The 17868-nt window shown below is 38.1% G+C and overlaps 1 protein-coding gene across 2 annotated transcripts in view; it reads left to right on the forward strand.

The window, feature by feature from the left end:
- FEZ2 (fasciculation and elongation protein zeta 2) overlaps positions 1 to 17868 on the forward strand; it is a 57519-nt gene that overhangs the window by 18994 nt on the left and 20657 nt on the right. Inside the window, exons 5-6 of one of the 2 annotated variants that reach the window (XM_084624984.1) lie at positions 1400 to 1668; positions 8716 to 8796. In XM_084624984.1, coding sequence (XP_084481110.1) covers positions 1400 to 1668; positions 8716 to 8796 — 350 coding nt within the window. The remainder of the gene's footprint in view (positions 1 to 1399; positions 1669 to 8715; positions 8797 to 17868) is intronic. The other variant, XM_084624985.1, reaches the window with a different exon arrangement.

Genomic DNA, 17868 nt, shown 5'->3' on the forward strand with positions numbered 1-17868 from the left:
GATTGACCATGACATAACCAAGATGCTATACTACAAGACAGGGATGGTCTATAATACTTAGTCCTGCGATGAGTGCAGGGGACTGGACTAGATGATCTCTCAAGGTCTCTTCCAGTCTAAGTAGAGGCCACAGCCAACATGCTGAAAATATAGAGTGGCGTAAGCATCTTAAACAGTTTTAAAGGCCTTCGGCAGTTTGAACCACATTAATGCTTTCTAAGGGTTTAAGCCTAAACTGTTTTAAGCTTTTAAAGTGGGTTGAGGCTTAAGCTGCTCTGAGGATGTAAAGATTGCCCTTTAGTCCCTTGCCAGAATGAAGAACCATCTACAGTAATGCTACTGATTTCCCCCTTAGCAAGGGAGTGAAGAAGAGCTAGCTCCAGTATAATTTTCCCATTGGGTAGTTGAAGAAATTAAATCATGTTTCAGTTATATCCTCTGCTACTTGCGGGAGTTGTATTGTGTTGTACTTGTAGATATATTTAATTTTTTCAGCACCTATCTATGGGGTAGGCAGTTTAACACCCTTAAAACAATTTTGCAACAATATAAAATCTACAAAATACCTGCTAATTGAACCTGACCACACAATAATATCCTTCTCATTCATCACATTATATGACCTGATTGTCACCCCTCCTGTTCAGGGTGAACAAATAGGCTGTTGTACCACCCCTTGTGAGAGTCCTTGGAGGAAATGAGCAGTTACCCAAAACTACTGTGTGGGATCTGTAAGAAAGGAGCAAAGCCAGTTGAGTGACACATCCACTCTTCCTACGATTTGCGGATGTCAGCCGCATTTTGTGATCACTGGTTACAAAAGCTTCTCATGGATTTAAAAGAATCAGCAACAGTATCCATAGTTATAATTTCATCGCCCAATGGAACTCTTGATCATACCAGGCCTGAAATATGCAGACTCCAGAAATGACCATGGGTTGTCCTGCCATAATTTTTTCAATAGCTTTTCAGAGAGAAAGAGAGAGAGGAAAAAATAGACATAAACTGATAGATAGCAAGTTTGTCATGTCAGGAGATGATTCTTCTGCAGTTTCACCACACTTTCTTTAGGGAGAGCTGCCATCCTATATTTGAAGATTATGTATAACTTTTCACCAAGTTCTGGGGTAATCAAAAAGCTGTGGTTATTTTCTTAATTTCATATTTTAATAGCAAACCTAAAAAAAGCTCATGGTGAACTTGTATCCCCAAGAAGCACATAGTGTGTTTGTGTTAGAATTATTTATGGCATCTTTTTGGTGGTGGAAGTATAAATTATCAAAACTTTTGGGATAATTAAGAATCGTTTTTGTTGATAATCTCCCCATGCCTAAAAAACTGACACCGCTTTTTATACATTATGCAGAACATACTCTCTCTTTCTTTCTTTTTTTAATAGGAGTACAAAAACTGTCTGTTGCTGAACTAAATGAACTACTAGAAGAAATTGAGGCTGCCATTAAGGATTATTCTGAGGAGCTGGTGCAGCAGTTGGCTCTAAGGGATGAGCTGGAGTTTGAAAAGGAAGTGAAAAATAGCTTCATATCTGTCCTCATCGAAGTACAAAACAAACAGAGAGAACACAAAGAAACAGTGAAGAAGAAGAAAAAGCTGAAAAATGGTAGTCCTCAGAATGGCAAACAAGAAAGAGGTCATATGCCTGGAACAGTAAGAGAGTCTTTGTGATACTTATATGGAGATTCATGCAGAATTCTGGGTTTTTTTAAGTGTTAATTCATAGTGTACATTTATCTCATAAGGAAGTAGTCATAAATACCTCTCACACCTAGTAAATGATGTAGATTTAGCCCTTATCTTCAAGCATAAGCAATGTTCAGTTCTTTCCCTTGAGACTTACATTGCTTTTCATGGTTCCTACCAGACTTTTAGCTTTTTCTCAGCTTTTGAGCAGCAACTTTATCACTTGCACTCTGGCTCAAAATCAGTTGTGCATTGCTCATCGGAGAGGTGGTCATTGCTTGTACATGCTTCATGATTTTGACTGTGTAGGTGGTAAAACACATACCACTGCTAGACATGCAGGAAGTACAGTATTGTCATTGATATAGCTGTACAAATCTTAATTAATCTGATGGAGTCTAGTATGCAGAATTTATGAATAGTGAAATGTAGACCCCGTGCTGGTTCCACTGAAGTCGGTGACAAAGTTCCTGTTAACTGATATGAGAGTAGGATTGGGATCAAAGTTTAATGTACAAAGACAGATAAATTTGGTTTGCTCTCTATAAACTATGCGATCAACCTAAGGAAAAAAGTCTCTGACAGGATTAAAATAACAGGAGTTAGAGATGGAAAAGACCTATTACGTCATCCAGTCTAGATTCCTCCCAGTGCAGTTGTTTTCTTTACCGTATTCTTTTCGAACACTTTGTCCAGTCTAGTGTTAAAAGATCCAATTTGACATTACTGGATTGCCACTGTTATGTGATCCAAACAGAAATTTCACATTACTTCATTATTTTAATTTTTTGGGTGCTAATATACAGGTAATACTGATGTTTTGTGTGCTCCTTATAGTTTGTTTAGATCAAAATGCAGTGTATGATTTATCTCTGCAAGCTTTAAATAGAGAGTAGAATGTAACCGTGTGGTTAATTGTCATAGTTCCTGCCATGCATTCTAGTGCTTGTACCTAAATAATGCTCTTTATTTCTGTAACTCTTTCCACTGGGAAAGAAAAGGTGCATGCCCATTTCACACTGCAATGTTATCAAACTGATATGATGACGGAAGAAGTACAGTTAACCCCTGTATTCGTCAGAAGTTGTGCATAATACGGTTTGTTAATGAGAGAGGAGGAAGGAGAACATAAGAAATATTCTTCAGTTGTTTAGCACACCATAAAATAATGGAAACTGAATGTAAATGGTGGTAGTATCATTTTTTTAGTAGAAAGTGTTTGCTGTCAGATCAAAATTGCTGTACATCTGAAAGTTGTTAAGCAAAAGTACCACTTAAGTTACGCTCAGACAGTTTACAGGATCATGTAAAAATCACACTTTTATTTGATTCAAAACAAGGCAAGTAACACCTACCCTGAGGAAGCTAGACTGTTTGACAAACTTTTTTTTGTTTTTTAATTCTGAAAATGCTAAATAGGAATATTACTTTGTTTCTGCTGGATTTACTGTGTAAGTAGTATGAAATCTAAGTATACCAGGTAACAGAAAATACATTGAATAATACGTTAGAGAATATTTTTTTAAAAATTAATATGCTGATATGGTGCCTGTGATGAGGCAACTAAGCAACCTACATTAAAATTAAAGATTAACCTGCCAAAGTGTATATCTAAATCAAACCAAATTTTCTTCTTGCCATTTACAAACCAGATGAAAGGGATTAATTCCCAGTGAATATAGTGAAAGCCATTAAGAAGTCAGTACTGATTAAGCTGCTACTGCACCTACTATATCCTTGCAAAAGCAGAGGAAAAACTATAGTAGTGTGACATCACTGTTTGATAATAGTTGACAAATACTGACTTTTTATATGGCAACTCTCTACAAAGAATAGGAGCGAAAAGAGGGTTACAAACAGAAAAGAGAACAAGGTTGAGGGTGCTGAAAATAATGGGACTTCTATCATGCCATTGACTGAAAATTGTCTGGCCTTTACTGCGTACAAGGACGGAAAGCAATTGTAACTACTGGGAAGGTTCATAGGGTTCAACTGCTTTACTACTTAGGTCATAGATTATGAAGGCTTTCATATCACAATAATGGTAGACACTGTAAAGAAGAACAGGGTAAATAATAATAATGTTGGCGCACTGACCCTTTAACTGAACACAAATTTAAAGCAGCACACTTGTGAACTCTGTTGGCATTGGATAAGGGATTCACCTTCCATCAAGGGATTTATTAATTTTTCATTGAGCAGTAAACTATTTCAGAGGCAACCAGCATAAGTGAGTATATATTTTGTAGCCTTCCTTGAAGGAAGTCAGATATCTAGATCCACTCTTCTGGGTTTTATCCTCGGGAATGAGATTCAGCAGCTGAACCGCAAATGAAATTATTTGGATACCTCCCAAGAATCAATCGTGTGACCTGTGAGTGCACCGTGCACTATCTTGGCCTCTAATTCTCAGATCTCTTTCTTCCCAGGGGATATGGAGCTGGGTTATTCGGTCACATGTCTCCTGTTGCTTTCAAGTGATATAAATTGTTATGTGTGATATTAGTACATGGTGTCTCTTTTCTTCAAACAATTATTTTATTTGTCTAGACAAGATATTCTTTAACGCTGAAACAGCTTAATTTAAAAATATTGAAAAGTGGTAGTTCTTAAGCTTTGTTGTACTGACAGGCATGGGATTGTATGTACATATCACACGCTCAGTAGCTTGTCTACATTTTTAGACCTTGTAAGTGTCTTAGTTAGGATTCAGCTAACATGTGAGATGAATGCGGAGCAGGTCACATCTTTCTTGAAGTTCTTGTTTCAGTTCTAGAAAGAGTTACTTATGTTTGAATTGAGAAGACTGTCTTCCAAGCATAAAGGATAGAACTTCTTTTTTAATGAAACCTTGGACTGTCTAGAACAGGGGTGGGCAAACTAAGGCCCACAGGCCGAATCTGGATCGCCAGCCATTTTAATCTGGCCCTTGAGCTCCCGCTGGGGAGCAGGGTCTAGGGCTTGCTCTGCTCTGGCTCTCCAGCCAGGGAACAGGGTTGGGGCTGCTCTGCGCAGCTCCCAGAAGCAGCGGCATGTCCTGCCTCCGGCTCCTATGCATAGGGGCAGCCAAGAGGCCCCGCTCTGCATGCTGCCCCCTGCCCCAAAGGCCGCCGCCGCAGCTCCCATTGGCCGGCGCCTGCAGACAGGGCAGTGCACAACAGAGCTGCTTGGCTGCGCCTCCATGTAGGAGCCAGACGGTGGACATACCACTACTTCCGGGAGCCACTTGAGGTAAGCGGCCCCCCCGGAGCCTGCATCCCTGAGAGACACATACCCCTCCACTTCCTAACCCCCTGGCCCAGCCCTGATCCCCCTCCCACCCTTCAAACCCTCCTGCACCCCAAACTCCTCATTCCCAGCCCCACCCCAAAGCCCGCCAGCCAGAGCCCTCACTTCCCCCAGCCCGGAGCCCCCTCCTGCACCCCAACCCCAATTTTGTTAGCATTCATGGCCTGCCATACAATTTCTATACCCAGATGTGGCCCTCGGGCCAAAAAGTTTGCCCACCCCTGGTCTAGAATCTGAATGTCTGATGATTTACCAAAATAAGTTAATATAAATACTCTTATCAGCATAGCTATATCCACTTTAAGAGTTGCACAGATTTTAACTATATCAGTAGCTAAACAGGTATAGTTAAATCAATACAAAAATTGTGTAGACAAACCCTTAGAGGTGAATAGCTGAAGCTAAAGGGAAAGAATTGCTTGTCTTTATGACATAAGCAAGACAGATCAGGGGGTGAACATTATCATTGTTTTTAAGAAAGGGTATTAAGAGAATTGTATGTAAATGACTAAAATTTGAAAGACTATACCAAACATAATTAAAAGTCACTCTCTTTAGACACCAGTAAATTTAGGAAAACTCTAATCTCAAAAAGAAACAGAATGTGTAAGGATTAAATTCCTTGTATAAACTAGGTTTAGCTTGTTTTTACTGAGTGTGATATTGGAAATTCAGTTAAAAACTTATATAAAATGCACTCCTTATTGGTTTTTTATCATGGGATAGCAAAAGGTGATATTTTAAATTAACGTAGGAAGAGAAAAATAATGAGAGTGGCTCTATTTGAGGAAAGTGATTCAGACCCATTCTGAAACTATTCAATTTTGGAGTTTCAAATAAATGGACTTGACACTTCCACATGTAGGTATGCAACCCCTGATATAGGACATTTTCAGACCAGGTTGCTTAAAGTTAGGCTCCTAAACACATATTTAGACATCTACATAAAATTGGCCTTCTTTTTCAGAGATGTTGAGCAACCCCAGATTCCACTGATGGTAATGAAGGCTGCAGGAGCTAAGCACCTTTGAAAAACCTACTATGGTTCAGATATTTAAATATAGATTGTTACATAAGTCAAGGAACCTAGGCCTAGGTTTAAATGGTTACATAAAGCTAGTCACCTAACTTTTTTTATAGACAGCTAAACAAATAGGTCAGTTTTCAAAAGTGTGTTTTCAAATTGCAAGTTCAAGCAATTTTGTGTGGAAAGCAAAGAAGTGTCTAGTATTGTTAAAAAGCAAAAGCCTTCAGTAGTGCAATGGTATTTTATATGGAAAGACAAAAACTGGAATATTAAGTCTCTTTTACTGTAGCAAGAATAATTCCATTGCAGATGTGTTTGAAACCAAATATTTAACAAGATAAGTAATAATCAAATATTCTAATTCCCATTCTGCCCTTTACTTATGGATAGACTTTTTGGGCAAATCGCTTTGCTCTTTGTTTTCTTGAACCGTAAAATGAAGATAAAGAGTTTTTTAACCTACTTAACAAAAACACTGTGAGGATTAGTTTAATGTTAGTTCAGGACTTTGAAGATGTAAAATTGTGATGTTCTGGGGTTCACACGGGCTCAGTCACCATCTGCCATGTAATCCTGGGTTCAATGTGGCTCTGTAGCTTTGATCTAGGTTAGGCCTCTGATCCCAGCAGCCCACAAGCCTCACCTTAGCTTTGCCCAACCTGACTGCTCCTTGCAAGCTGACCTTAGTACCCTTTTAGTCCTATATTTGCCCCAAAATCATCCTACTGCAGAGATCAGTCTATTTCACTTGACCCTCCCAGTAGGTTCATTGCCTTTACAGAGGCAGTAAAACACTCCAACCTGTTACCTTTCTAGAAGCACACACTTTAGTGAACTACACAACATTGATGATTTATAATGAAAGAAAACAAGTTTATTACAAATGAGCAATGTATTAAGGAATACCAGTTAAAAGGGACAAAGGTAGAAATGGTTACAAGAAAATAAAAGTGAAACCACACATCTAAAAGACTAATACTTAATGTAGCATGATGCAGTCTTTGTTCAAGATGGTTTCTCTCACCCACAGTCTCCTTTTCAGCTTTTACTGGCTGGGCTGGCCAGGACCCATCACAGAGATCATATGGCTTAGTTCCTTTGTCTCCTAAGGTGAAGGATAAAGATGGAGTCTGTCTCTGTTCCTTATATCTCCAAAGGAATGTCTTTGTCGCGCAAGTCAGGAAGCCCTTCTGGGGATTCAGTTTCCTGTGTTTTTCTGGGGCGAAGGAGCCATATTAATTGAATGCCTCTCAAGTTCAGGATCAGAATAACCCCCACCAGTTTGGCTTGATGGCTTTATTTACTGCCAGTATGTATACTGAGGTAAACCCACATTTCTTTGTCTATGACAGACATGTTTATTACCTTCACCTAGGCTAAGCTGTCTTGTCTTAAACATGTTTTAGAAACATCAGACAAAGGGATTCATAACTTCACATATGAGATTAACATGGATTTCAAAATTATATTAATAACCAGCTTCTTATTAACTTTCATGTGATACCTCACAAGATGTATTTTGTACAAATATTATTGTAGTAGTCTGTGTGGTGTAGATACAGGGGTGCCTAGAGTCACAAAAATATTTTAGTATATTCCAAGAAAGCGCATTAAGGTGCCTTTGAGAGCCTTCACTTTTTCATTTCCTTAATGTTGTGTGTTAAATTTACAAACTTAACATTGCATTAACATCGCATTTAATTCTTCCTTTAAAAAAAATTAAATGCAGGGAAATGTGCATGTGTAACATATATGCATATTTATATAAAATCACAGCTCTCTACGATTATCCTGGGGTTGGTTACTTTTTAGTTTGTTAGTCAGCTTCTGAATTTCATGTGTGAGACTGACTCTCAGAAGTGTGGATCTGTTAAACTTCTTTCCTTGAGTGAACAAGAGTGGAATGAAAATAACGAAAGGACAGATTTGGTAGGATACATTTTGATTATTTTTACTTGGCTTCCACTTGTTTCTAATGGACCTTGAAATTAATGTAGCTGCTTAGTTAACTAACTTTGTGCATTTTTGATATCAGCATAATTATGGGAATACAGTTAATTATTACTGTGTTTAATTGTTGCTGTTATTGTAGCAGAGGAAATACAAAAGCATAAAATTCTTTGTAGGATAATGTAAAAGAGTAATTTTTATAAAATATTTTTAATTGGTAGTACATACTCCATTGGACTTCATAAAAATATTAAATGTCAGCAGTGTACCTTTAAATATGATAGTGTTTGAATAATAACTTTATAAGAGGGGCTGTCTCTGAAGTCAATGTTGAAGATCTTTATCAGCCTATTTACAATATTTCAGATACTCTTAATATATTTTAAAATCTTAGTCTAGATTTAAACATTTTTTAAATAAAGAACGAAGTGGTAAGGTGTACTTACGTATAAACAAGTGGTCTGCCATATAAAGATTTTTGCCTCCGACTCTGTGCAGAAAATTTTCTGCACAATCAGGTTATTTTTAAAATGTTTATGGTGGTTCATATTTATTAATCATAAACCCCTCTGTCAAAGCTTTCTTCTGCATATGAACAGCAAACAAAGATGTTAAAATATATTGTAACACATTCTAACAGCTTGTCTCTGGCATTCATCTTACTTATTGTCTGGGTAAATGCTCACTAATAGTCTTTGAACTTCTTTCTCTGTCCCCTTCTTTTTCTGCCATGTTTTTGCTATCTTTAGCGCTTCAGCATGGAAGGGATCTCAAATGTCATTCAGAATGGCTTCCGCCACACGTTTGGAAACTCGGGTGGAGAGAAACAGGTGCTGGGTTATCCTCTCACTTTTCCTCATTCTTTGCTTGGTGCTACTGTAGAAGTCGAGGTCTTGAAAGATGGCAACTAAAGCATATTTAGTGCTCAGATTGAAAAAATAACTGCTGTATGCTCACCACATCCTCTCCTGCTTTCAGGGTGGCAGTAGGCCTATAGTGTCTTTTTCTCTCCTCAATAGTTAAAGACCACTCAAGTCTTGATGTGTATGAAATAATGCACTGAAATTACAGCCTCCTCCAAGGCTTTATGTCACATCTGAAAATAAAAATAAATATTAGCATAATGCATGCTTGAAATGTTTTGCATGTCTATAAAACCCACTTTAGAAAGATGCATTAAATTAGAAACTTCACTCCAGTCTTAAGCCTTAAGGAGGTAGGTAATAGATAGTAAGGAGAATAAAGAAGAAGCAAACCCCAGTGTTCAGAGCTCATTCTTCTGAATAACAGAATTGCCTCTACAAAATTGCATTTATATCTTTACACCTTTGACAGTTGCATTATGTTAAAAGCAGCCAGTTGTATGGAATACAAATATTCTGGATATAATAATATATCCAAAGGTAAGTTTTTGTTTTTATTGATTTAAATATTAATAAAGAAAATACATGGCATAGAATACCACTATTTAGGATAATGGTTAATATTTCATGTCATTGTTAAATATAGAACTTTTATCCTTTATTTCAAAGTAGTATTTAATTACCATATTTTAATTTAGATTCTGAACTGTAATGGTACAAAAATTGTTTGTGTAATATATCTTTCGTATAGTACTTATGATATTGATAAACAGCAAGATTCTTAAAATGTAGTCAAGTTGAGGGTGTGACCCCGGTGGTACTTGGGGCAGCCCTCACTGGAAATGCCAAGTTCTGGGCAGGCTGCAAAAGGGAGAGCAAATCCTCCCAAGACTGGTGGGTAACACTGAAGTTAAACTCACCAACCAGTCACAAACTCTGTTTCTGATCCCCCACACTGGTTATCAAGAAGCAAAAAAAAAATATCCCTCAGCTCCCTTTATTTCATTCCAGTCTCTGGCTCCCAATCAGCACCTAGGTCCAGTACAGTGAGTTATTACAGAAGTTATTTTAAAACTCCACTCACATATACAAAATGTTCTTCTGACCCCAAAGGGTCAGCCATGTTACCAGGTCAGTATAGGTTTATATCTTACCCAAAATACTACACTGCCAGCTAATCCTTTAGTATCTAAAACTAAAGGTTTATTATAAAGAAAAAAGAGAGAACAAGAAGAGAGATGTTAAGTGGTAAAATAGTCACATACATACAAGGACTTCAAAGTCCATATATCAGGATCCTTGCAGTATTAGTGAGTTTGCTGCCTTGAAAGTGCCTCTGGAATACATCCACAGCTTGGATGGGTCATTCAGTCCTTTATTCAGAGCTTCAGTTTGTAACAAAGTTCCTCCAGAGGTAAGAAGGAGGATTGAAGACAAAATGGAGAAGATGCAGCTGCCTTTTATAGTCTTTTTGCCATGAGGCCTGTGCTTCCTTTGTTTCAAACACAAGCTGCCCAGCACACGTCCTGAAAGCCTTTAGAGTTCTGTCCATAGGCATGCCCCTGCATGCCTTGCTGAGTCATAAGGTGTATTTGCCTTCTCTCAGTGGGTCCATTGTATAGCTGATGGTCTTAATGGGCCATCAAGCAGACTAGGCAGAGCTGATACCCAAACTATCTGGGAGTGTCCCCCAGAAGCATAGCCCAAGTTTGAAATACAGATAGTCATACATATCTATAACTGATAATACAAAGATGATACAAACACATAAATGAGATTATCATATCTGGCAAATTATAACATTTTTGCAGATACCTTACATGGCCTATCTGGCATAACTCATTACAGTTTTACAATATTGATATTCATAATATCCTCAAGCCCTGGCTGGGATGATTTAGTTGGGGATTGGTCCTGCTTTGAGCAGGGGATTGGACTAGATGATCTCCTGAGGTCCCTTCCAACCCTGATATTCTATGATTCTAAGTGTCCCCCAGATTCCATACAGCATCACAGAGGGTTTACTTCTCTAGATTATTTCTCAAGATCAACTAATTTAGGGCCCATTCTATCCTCCTGTGTGAAGGGGAAAAGTCCAATGGCTATGTAGAAGGTTGATTTTTATGGAATTTCCTTCCCATTCTCCATTCAAAGGGGAGGGATACCTAACTAAGCTGTGATGTCATGGAATCCTGGACTTTGGAGAAACCAGGCTTCAGTCCCATAGAACTTGGCATAGAGACAGCAAGCTGTTCCTTGGTGCTTCCTGTAGTTTACTTAAAAAACAGCAGCAGAAAAAGAGTTTGGAATCAACCCCCACACAACCTAAGATCCCTAGTGGCTATAGCAGCATATCCATACAGAATGTGAGTGCATGTATTTCTTTGTATTGGCAACTTAGTCAAGAGCAACATCTTGAAAGAGCAAAGTATTGATCCATGCCACAAATAGGGTGCTTAAGTCTCAAAAGCTTAAAGTAAATTGCTAAAACTATATATCATTGCTTGTCTTCAAAAGAGATTAGGAGCCCTGTAAGACATGAAAGCCTTCATTCTCTTTGCAAGGACTTGACAGGATCATTTACCAAAGCCTCACTGTACTGCAGGTAGAGCCAGAAGATGGCCATTGGACTGTGGTGTGGTATTTGTGAGATACCACCAAGCGAGGCAACCTGGGTTCAGCCTGATATCCAGTTGATAAATCTCAGTCTCTCGCCACATCTGAGTAATAAACACCCTGAGATACTCTGACATAGTGGCATTGCAAGAACAATTTATAATTAAAAGAGACGTCCATATTTCTTCAATGCATATTGTATTAGCTGTATACGAATCCACTGTGTGAAGGGTAGAGCGTAAAGAAGAAGGTTCAACACTCAGGTCATTGCCTCCCTAGAAATCTAAACTATATTAGTGTCCTGAAGACGAGGGTAACCCTGTTTGTGTCTGAAGCATTGTTGACTAAATGTCCCAAAATACATCAGAAATCAGTCTGTGATCATTTATGTAGGAGGAGTGGGTCAGGTTATCTCTGTCAGGGTCTAAATGATGAGGACCTGGGCAATGCCCCATAAGATATGCTTAGCTGCCTTTACCTGGGAGAAAAGGAGATGAAAATGGCACAAGTTCAGCAAACTGAAAATAGTCCCTCACAAGTGATTCTTAGGTCTGGACTTACAAAGTAAATCTAAGAGAAGTCTGTTTGCCACACACAATTGCCAGTTTTTTTGCAAAATGGTAGTGTGCAGATCACAGAAGCAATGCACAAATTCTCTCTCCTTTGATGAAGAACTCGCATGGTCCTTTTATTCCACTTTGTAAAGTAGTAATGGTTCTAACCAAGTACAGGGGTCACCAAAGTTTCAAGGATATTTTTCAGAGCTTCCTTTTTGGGTGAGACAGCATGCTCCAAGCTGGGGGTGGCAGTAGCCAGTCCTATTAGACTGAGGTTCTTGCCTCCTTTGATTACCTGGAACTAGAGCATCTTTCTCAATCTGGAATCTTTGTCCCCAACAGGTTGGCTTTTGATGATGGAGAATGTTTTGATGTCTCACTTTCTCCTTGTCACTCTGAAGGAATTTAGGAAAATGCTTCTTGATTAATATGCACAAGGCACATGTTGATCCTTCCTTCTCTTGTCTGCATGCACTTAACTGATCAATTTCCACACTTCTGGATCTGGTTTACAGACATATTTGCTTAGTTTTTGTGGATACTGTTTGTTTTTTGTTAATAGAATTTAGGTCAGGGTGGATTGATTTAAATCAGTGATTTTAATCTTGATTTACAGGAAACCTTGATTTAAATAATCTAATCTTGTGCTGCATTAGTACTTTTTAGTTATTTTCCTCAAAGATACATTTTCATTGGTTGGTAACCATTAAAACATGTTGATTTGCAACTAAATATAGCCTTTACACTAAATTTGGTACTTTTTGCAAACCAGGTGGATTCACTTTATCTATACACTGAAGCAGTTATATAGCTTAACATACATTTATTTAAATTCTTAATTTCGTATTTTTATGTTAGACAATGTAGTGATGCATTTACTATTTACAAGTTGGTTGGTTTTTTGGTTTTTTTGAACTCGTGATTTGTGTTGATCTGCATTTGAATGGAAATTGGAATTCATTAAAAAATGCACAAAAACAGGATTTTAAAACTGTTAGAATTACTTTAAATAAGGTCGATACCGAAGAAAAAAGTTTTATTAAAACATGTTTTGCATTTGAAACTGACTGACTTATTAAACAAAGTAAGTATTATCTTTGGTTAGTTAATTGAACTGATTGTTTCTGGTCACCGTGATTTTAGAACTAGTAGATATCTACCTCTCTCACCTCATTCTTATTCATAGAATGGAAGAGAAAAACACGTTTTCCTGCTTTTTTCCACTCTCGTTCAGTTTCTCAGCTTTGAATAAATTAATGAACTGCCCTTCTTGAAAAAACTGAAATTAAGGAAATGTTCTCTCTGCCCCTACAGAAGAGGTTACCGCTGTCAAAACTCTGGTTCCAGGTGCTTTGCCGTTGACTTCCTTCAATTAAGTGGTTTGACTTTCTTTAAAACTTTGGAATGAACACACATTAAAAGAATAATAATAAAGTGTAGGTCAGAATATCAGTTGTCATAATTTCAAAATTAATTTTAAATGTTTATTTTTAAACATAAAAATTTATTTAAATTTAAAATCCATTTTTTAAAATCATAAATTTTTATCCTCATGGAGTTAGACCAATTTCTTCTTCACTCCTGGTTACCTGATTTATGAGGATCTTATATATGAAAATCTACGGTCTTTGGAACAACTGTGATTTTTACTGAGCTGATGAGTCCTTTTATTGAACCACTAGATGTCTCTAAGCTTAGGTTTCTAATATGGAAAATTTTATTCTTGATAGCACATTAATCCATCAGTATTACTTTTATTGTTCCAGAACTTTTATTCTCATAGCACAGACTCTTCTTCACAAATTAGTTAAGGCTTAAGTAGATACCTCTTCAAACTTGAGCTGACAAAAGCCTGTAGATCTGTTTTGGAGTTAATAGTTGAATCATAGAAAATAGAGATGGAAAAGACCAGTTAGACTGTATAAAATTACATGCAGGAGATGGAATTAAATGTGTAAACTCCTATTCTCTCTTTGATCATCTGCATCTGTCCAGGCACGTGGACTGTAGTTCTTCCCAACCTGTGGCTTCATTGCTCCAGGTCCTGAGCTAGCTTTGATCTAGCTAGCTCAGGTATGTTTATGTGAGCTACAATCACAACCCGTGATTGCAGTGTAAACATACCATAAGACTTTTGATTGTCATACCCTCCTATATAAGGGGTAGGCCACCTTTCAGCCTTCAGTTGTTTCTGTCTCCAGCAGATAGAGAACATAGTCCCGACCAACACCCACCTCTTCCGACTCCCCTTCCCCGTTCCTTTTGTACTGCAGAACATTTAGTTTGTGAAACTCCGAAGTAGAGGGGAGAAGGGAGGGTAGTGGAGCACCCATAGAGGGCGCGTCTCTATGAACCACAATTACTACACACGGTGAGTAATCCTCTCCTCTTCTTCGAGTGATGTCCATATGTGTGCTCCACTTTAGATGACTTCAGAGCAGTGCCCTCCTATGGAAGGAAGGGGCTTCAGAGTTGAAGTCATGGCAGATGATAATACAATGAGTCCCAAGTAGTGCATCCGAAGTTGCATACTGTTCTACTGCATAATGTGTAAATGTATGGGCAGAAGCCCAGGTTGCTGCTCTTCAGATGTCTGTAATGGGAACTTTGTTCAAAAATGCTGTTCGAGTCGATATTGCTCTGGTGGAATGTGTGCAAATCCCCGTAAGGGGTTGCAGGTTATGTTGGTGATAACACAGCTTGATGAAATCCATTTGGATATGGCTTCTCCTTTTGATCGTTCAATGATTGAAACAAGTAATTTCTGAGAACCCAAGAATGGATGCTGCCTTGTCGGGGTTAGTGAAAAGGGCAGCATAGACTGTGGAATGAGGCGCGGCTCTCAAGGATTTCCTTGACAGAAAAAATGAGGTACCTCTTTGAATAGAATCTTTGTGACCTTAAGCCTGTCCCTACAATCTTCAATTTATGCAGCATATGTTTCCCAGGGACAGTGAACTGGTTACAGAAGCTTAGCAGATCTCCAAAGGCCAAAGATAAAAACTGTGAAGTGACCAAGACTCTCCCATTTCTGGTCACCACTGTTTTCAATGTGAGTTCACATGTGACATGAGTCTGCTACTTCATTGAGACTGCCATGGCTCCAGGAGAGAGGCCCTGTAGCTAAAACAGTGGCTAGTGTTTGTTTTCTTTCTTCCAGAGACAGGCTAACAGACATGCCTTTTAAAGGCCAGTTTCCTTTCAGTAAGACTTGGAGAAAGTCAACAGTCCTTGGCTGCTTCAAAGAGCAAAGTCCTATCCCAGGAGATGCCAAGCTGAACCTTGAATTCATGTTCAAACAGGAGTGGATGCTGGGAGACAAGAAACTATAATCCAGTAAAAAGGAGGCATAACCATTTAGAGAAACAGTTGGCCTTAACAATGTACAGCCTTTCATTGACAAAGGAGGAAGTAACAATTATCAGAGGAGTTCCTTCAAATTTTAACCAGTCAGCCTGAAGTTTCTAGAGTCTGGACATAAAGTCCCAACATTGGGGGAAAGTTGAGGAACTGTTTCCATATCTGGGCCTAAATAACATCAAAGGGGTCCTGGACAATACTATATGGATATGCAGTCAATTCAGTATGAGATCTATTCTACTACTACAACTCCGTTCTACTACACAGTGCCACATTGGCCCAGCAAAAAGGCAACTGAGGTATCCTAAACAATTTCCTAAAAATACAGCCCATTCCCCTGGTCCTGAAAGATCAGAAGGACATTGGGATCTATTTCACTGTCCAAAAAACAAGGAGACTGTGTCCAGTTCTTGACTTGAAATGTGTCTATCCTTCCTCGGTATCTCATGTTTGTAGGATGAGAGTCTCTAAAATATTTTATTCAAGATGTGAAGACAAGCAAATTCTTATGCTCCCTGGATCTCAAGGTTGTATACCTACCTACATGTGCCTATCCTGCAGTCTATAAAGAAGTATCTGTGACTTACTGTCCTGGACCAATGCTACCAGTCCAAACCCTCCCTTGCAGTCCCAAGAAGAAAGGATATTCTTTTAATCACTTGATTAATCACACTGTTAAACAATAATAGAATACCATTTATTTAAATATTTGTGGATGTTTTCTACATTTTCAAATATATTGATTTCAATTTTAACACAGAATACAAAGTGTACAGTGCTCACTTTATATTTATTTTTGATTACAAATATTTGTACTGTGAAAAACAAAAGAAATAGTATTTTTCAATTCACCTAATACAAGTACTGTTGTGCAATCTCTTTATCATGAAAGTTGAACTTACAAATGTAGAATGATGTACAAAACTAGCTGCATTCAAAAATAAAACAATGTAAAACTTTAGAGTCTACAAGTCCACTCAGTCCTATTTCTTGTTCAGCCAAACGCTCAGACAAACAAGTTTGTTTAAATTTGCAGGAAATAATGCTGCCCACTTCTTCTTCACAATGTCACCTGAAAGTGAGAACACCGTTCCAGAGGATGTGTGTCCGTGCTGATGATGGGTTCTGCTCGATAACAATCCAAAGCAGTGCGGACTGACAATGTTCATTTTCATCATCTGAGTCAGGTGCCACCAGCAGAAGGTTGATTTTCATTTTTGGTGGTTCGGATTCTGTAGTTTCGGCATCGGAATGTTGATCTTTTAAGACTTCTGAAAGCATTCTCCACACCTCATTCCTCTCAGATTTGGAAGGCACTTCAGATTCTTAAACCTTTGTTCGAGAGCTGTAGCTATCTTTAGAAATCTCACATTGGTACCTTCTTTGTGTTTTGTGACATCTGCAGTGAAAGTATTCTTAAAATGAACAGCATGTGCTGAGTCGTCATCCGGGACTACTAGAACATGAAACATATGATAGAATGTGAGTAAAAAAGAGCTGGAGACATACAGTTCTCCCTCAAGGAGTTCAGTCACACATTTAATTAACACATTTTTTTAAGAAGCATCATCAGCATGGAAGCAAGTCCTCTGGAATGGTGGCCAAAGCATGAAGGGGCATACAAATGTTCGCGTATCTGGCATGTAAATTCCTTGCAGTGCTGGCTACAAAAGTCCCATGTGAATGCCTAGTCTCACTTTTTGGTGACATTGTAAACAAGAAGTGGGCAGCATTATCTCCCGTAAATGAAAACAAAGTTGTTTGTCTTAGCGATTGGCTGAACGAGAAGTAGGACTGAGTGGACTAGTAGGCTCTAAAGTTTTTTGCATTGTTTTGTTTCTGAGTGCAGCTATGTAACAAAAAAGAAATCTATGTTTGTAAGTTGCTCTTTCATAATAAAGAGATTGCACTACAAGACTTGTATGAGTAGAATTGAAAAATACGATTTCTTTTATCATTTTTACAGAGCAAATATTTGTAATAAAAAATATACAAAGGAATCAATGTACACTTTTTGTATTCTGTGTTGTAATTGAAATCAATATATTTGAAAAAGTAGAAAAACATCCAAAAATATTTAATAAATTTCAATTCTTGTTTAATTTAATTATTGTTTAACCATGCAATTAATTGCAATTAATTTTTTTGATTTAATCCCGTGAGTTAACTGTGATTAATCGACAGCCCTAATTTAAACCTTCTGTTCTCCCCTTGGGGTGTCTGGACCCTGGTTTTCACAAGGAAGTATTGTTTTGTGTTATCTGTACTGCATTGTGCTTTACTTGATTAAACATAAAGAGCATAAAGTCAGTAGATTGAACAAAGTGTTTGTGTTGACTGCTTCAAACTATTGTGTGCCCCTGAGGGTCTTAAACTGTAAACCAGAAGTTTCACACCTTTGGAGTTGAGTTCTGGCTGAGGGGGTATGTTTAAATACTGGGCAGTCTGAAGTGTCCAGAGGGGCTAGGTAGCTGGACAGTGGGTTCTGACACTCGGAGGGCAGTGA

This window comes from Lepidochelys olivacea (assembly GCF_965140295.1).
Source record: "Lepidochelys olivacea isolate rLepOli2 genome assembly, chromosome: 3".
In the NCBI taxonomy this organism is placed as follows: Eukaryota; Metazoa; Chordata; order Testudines; family Cheloniidae; genus Lepidochelys; species Lepidochelys olivacea.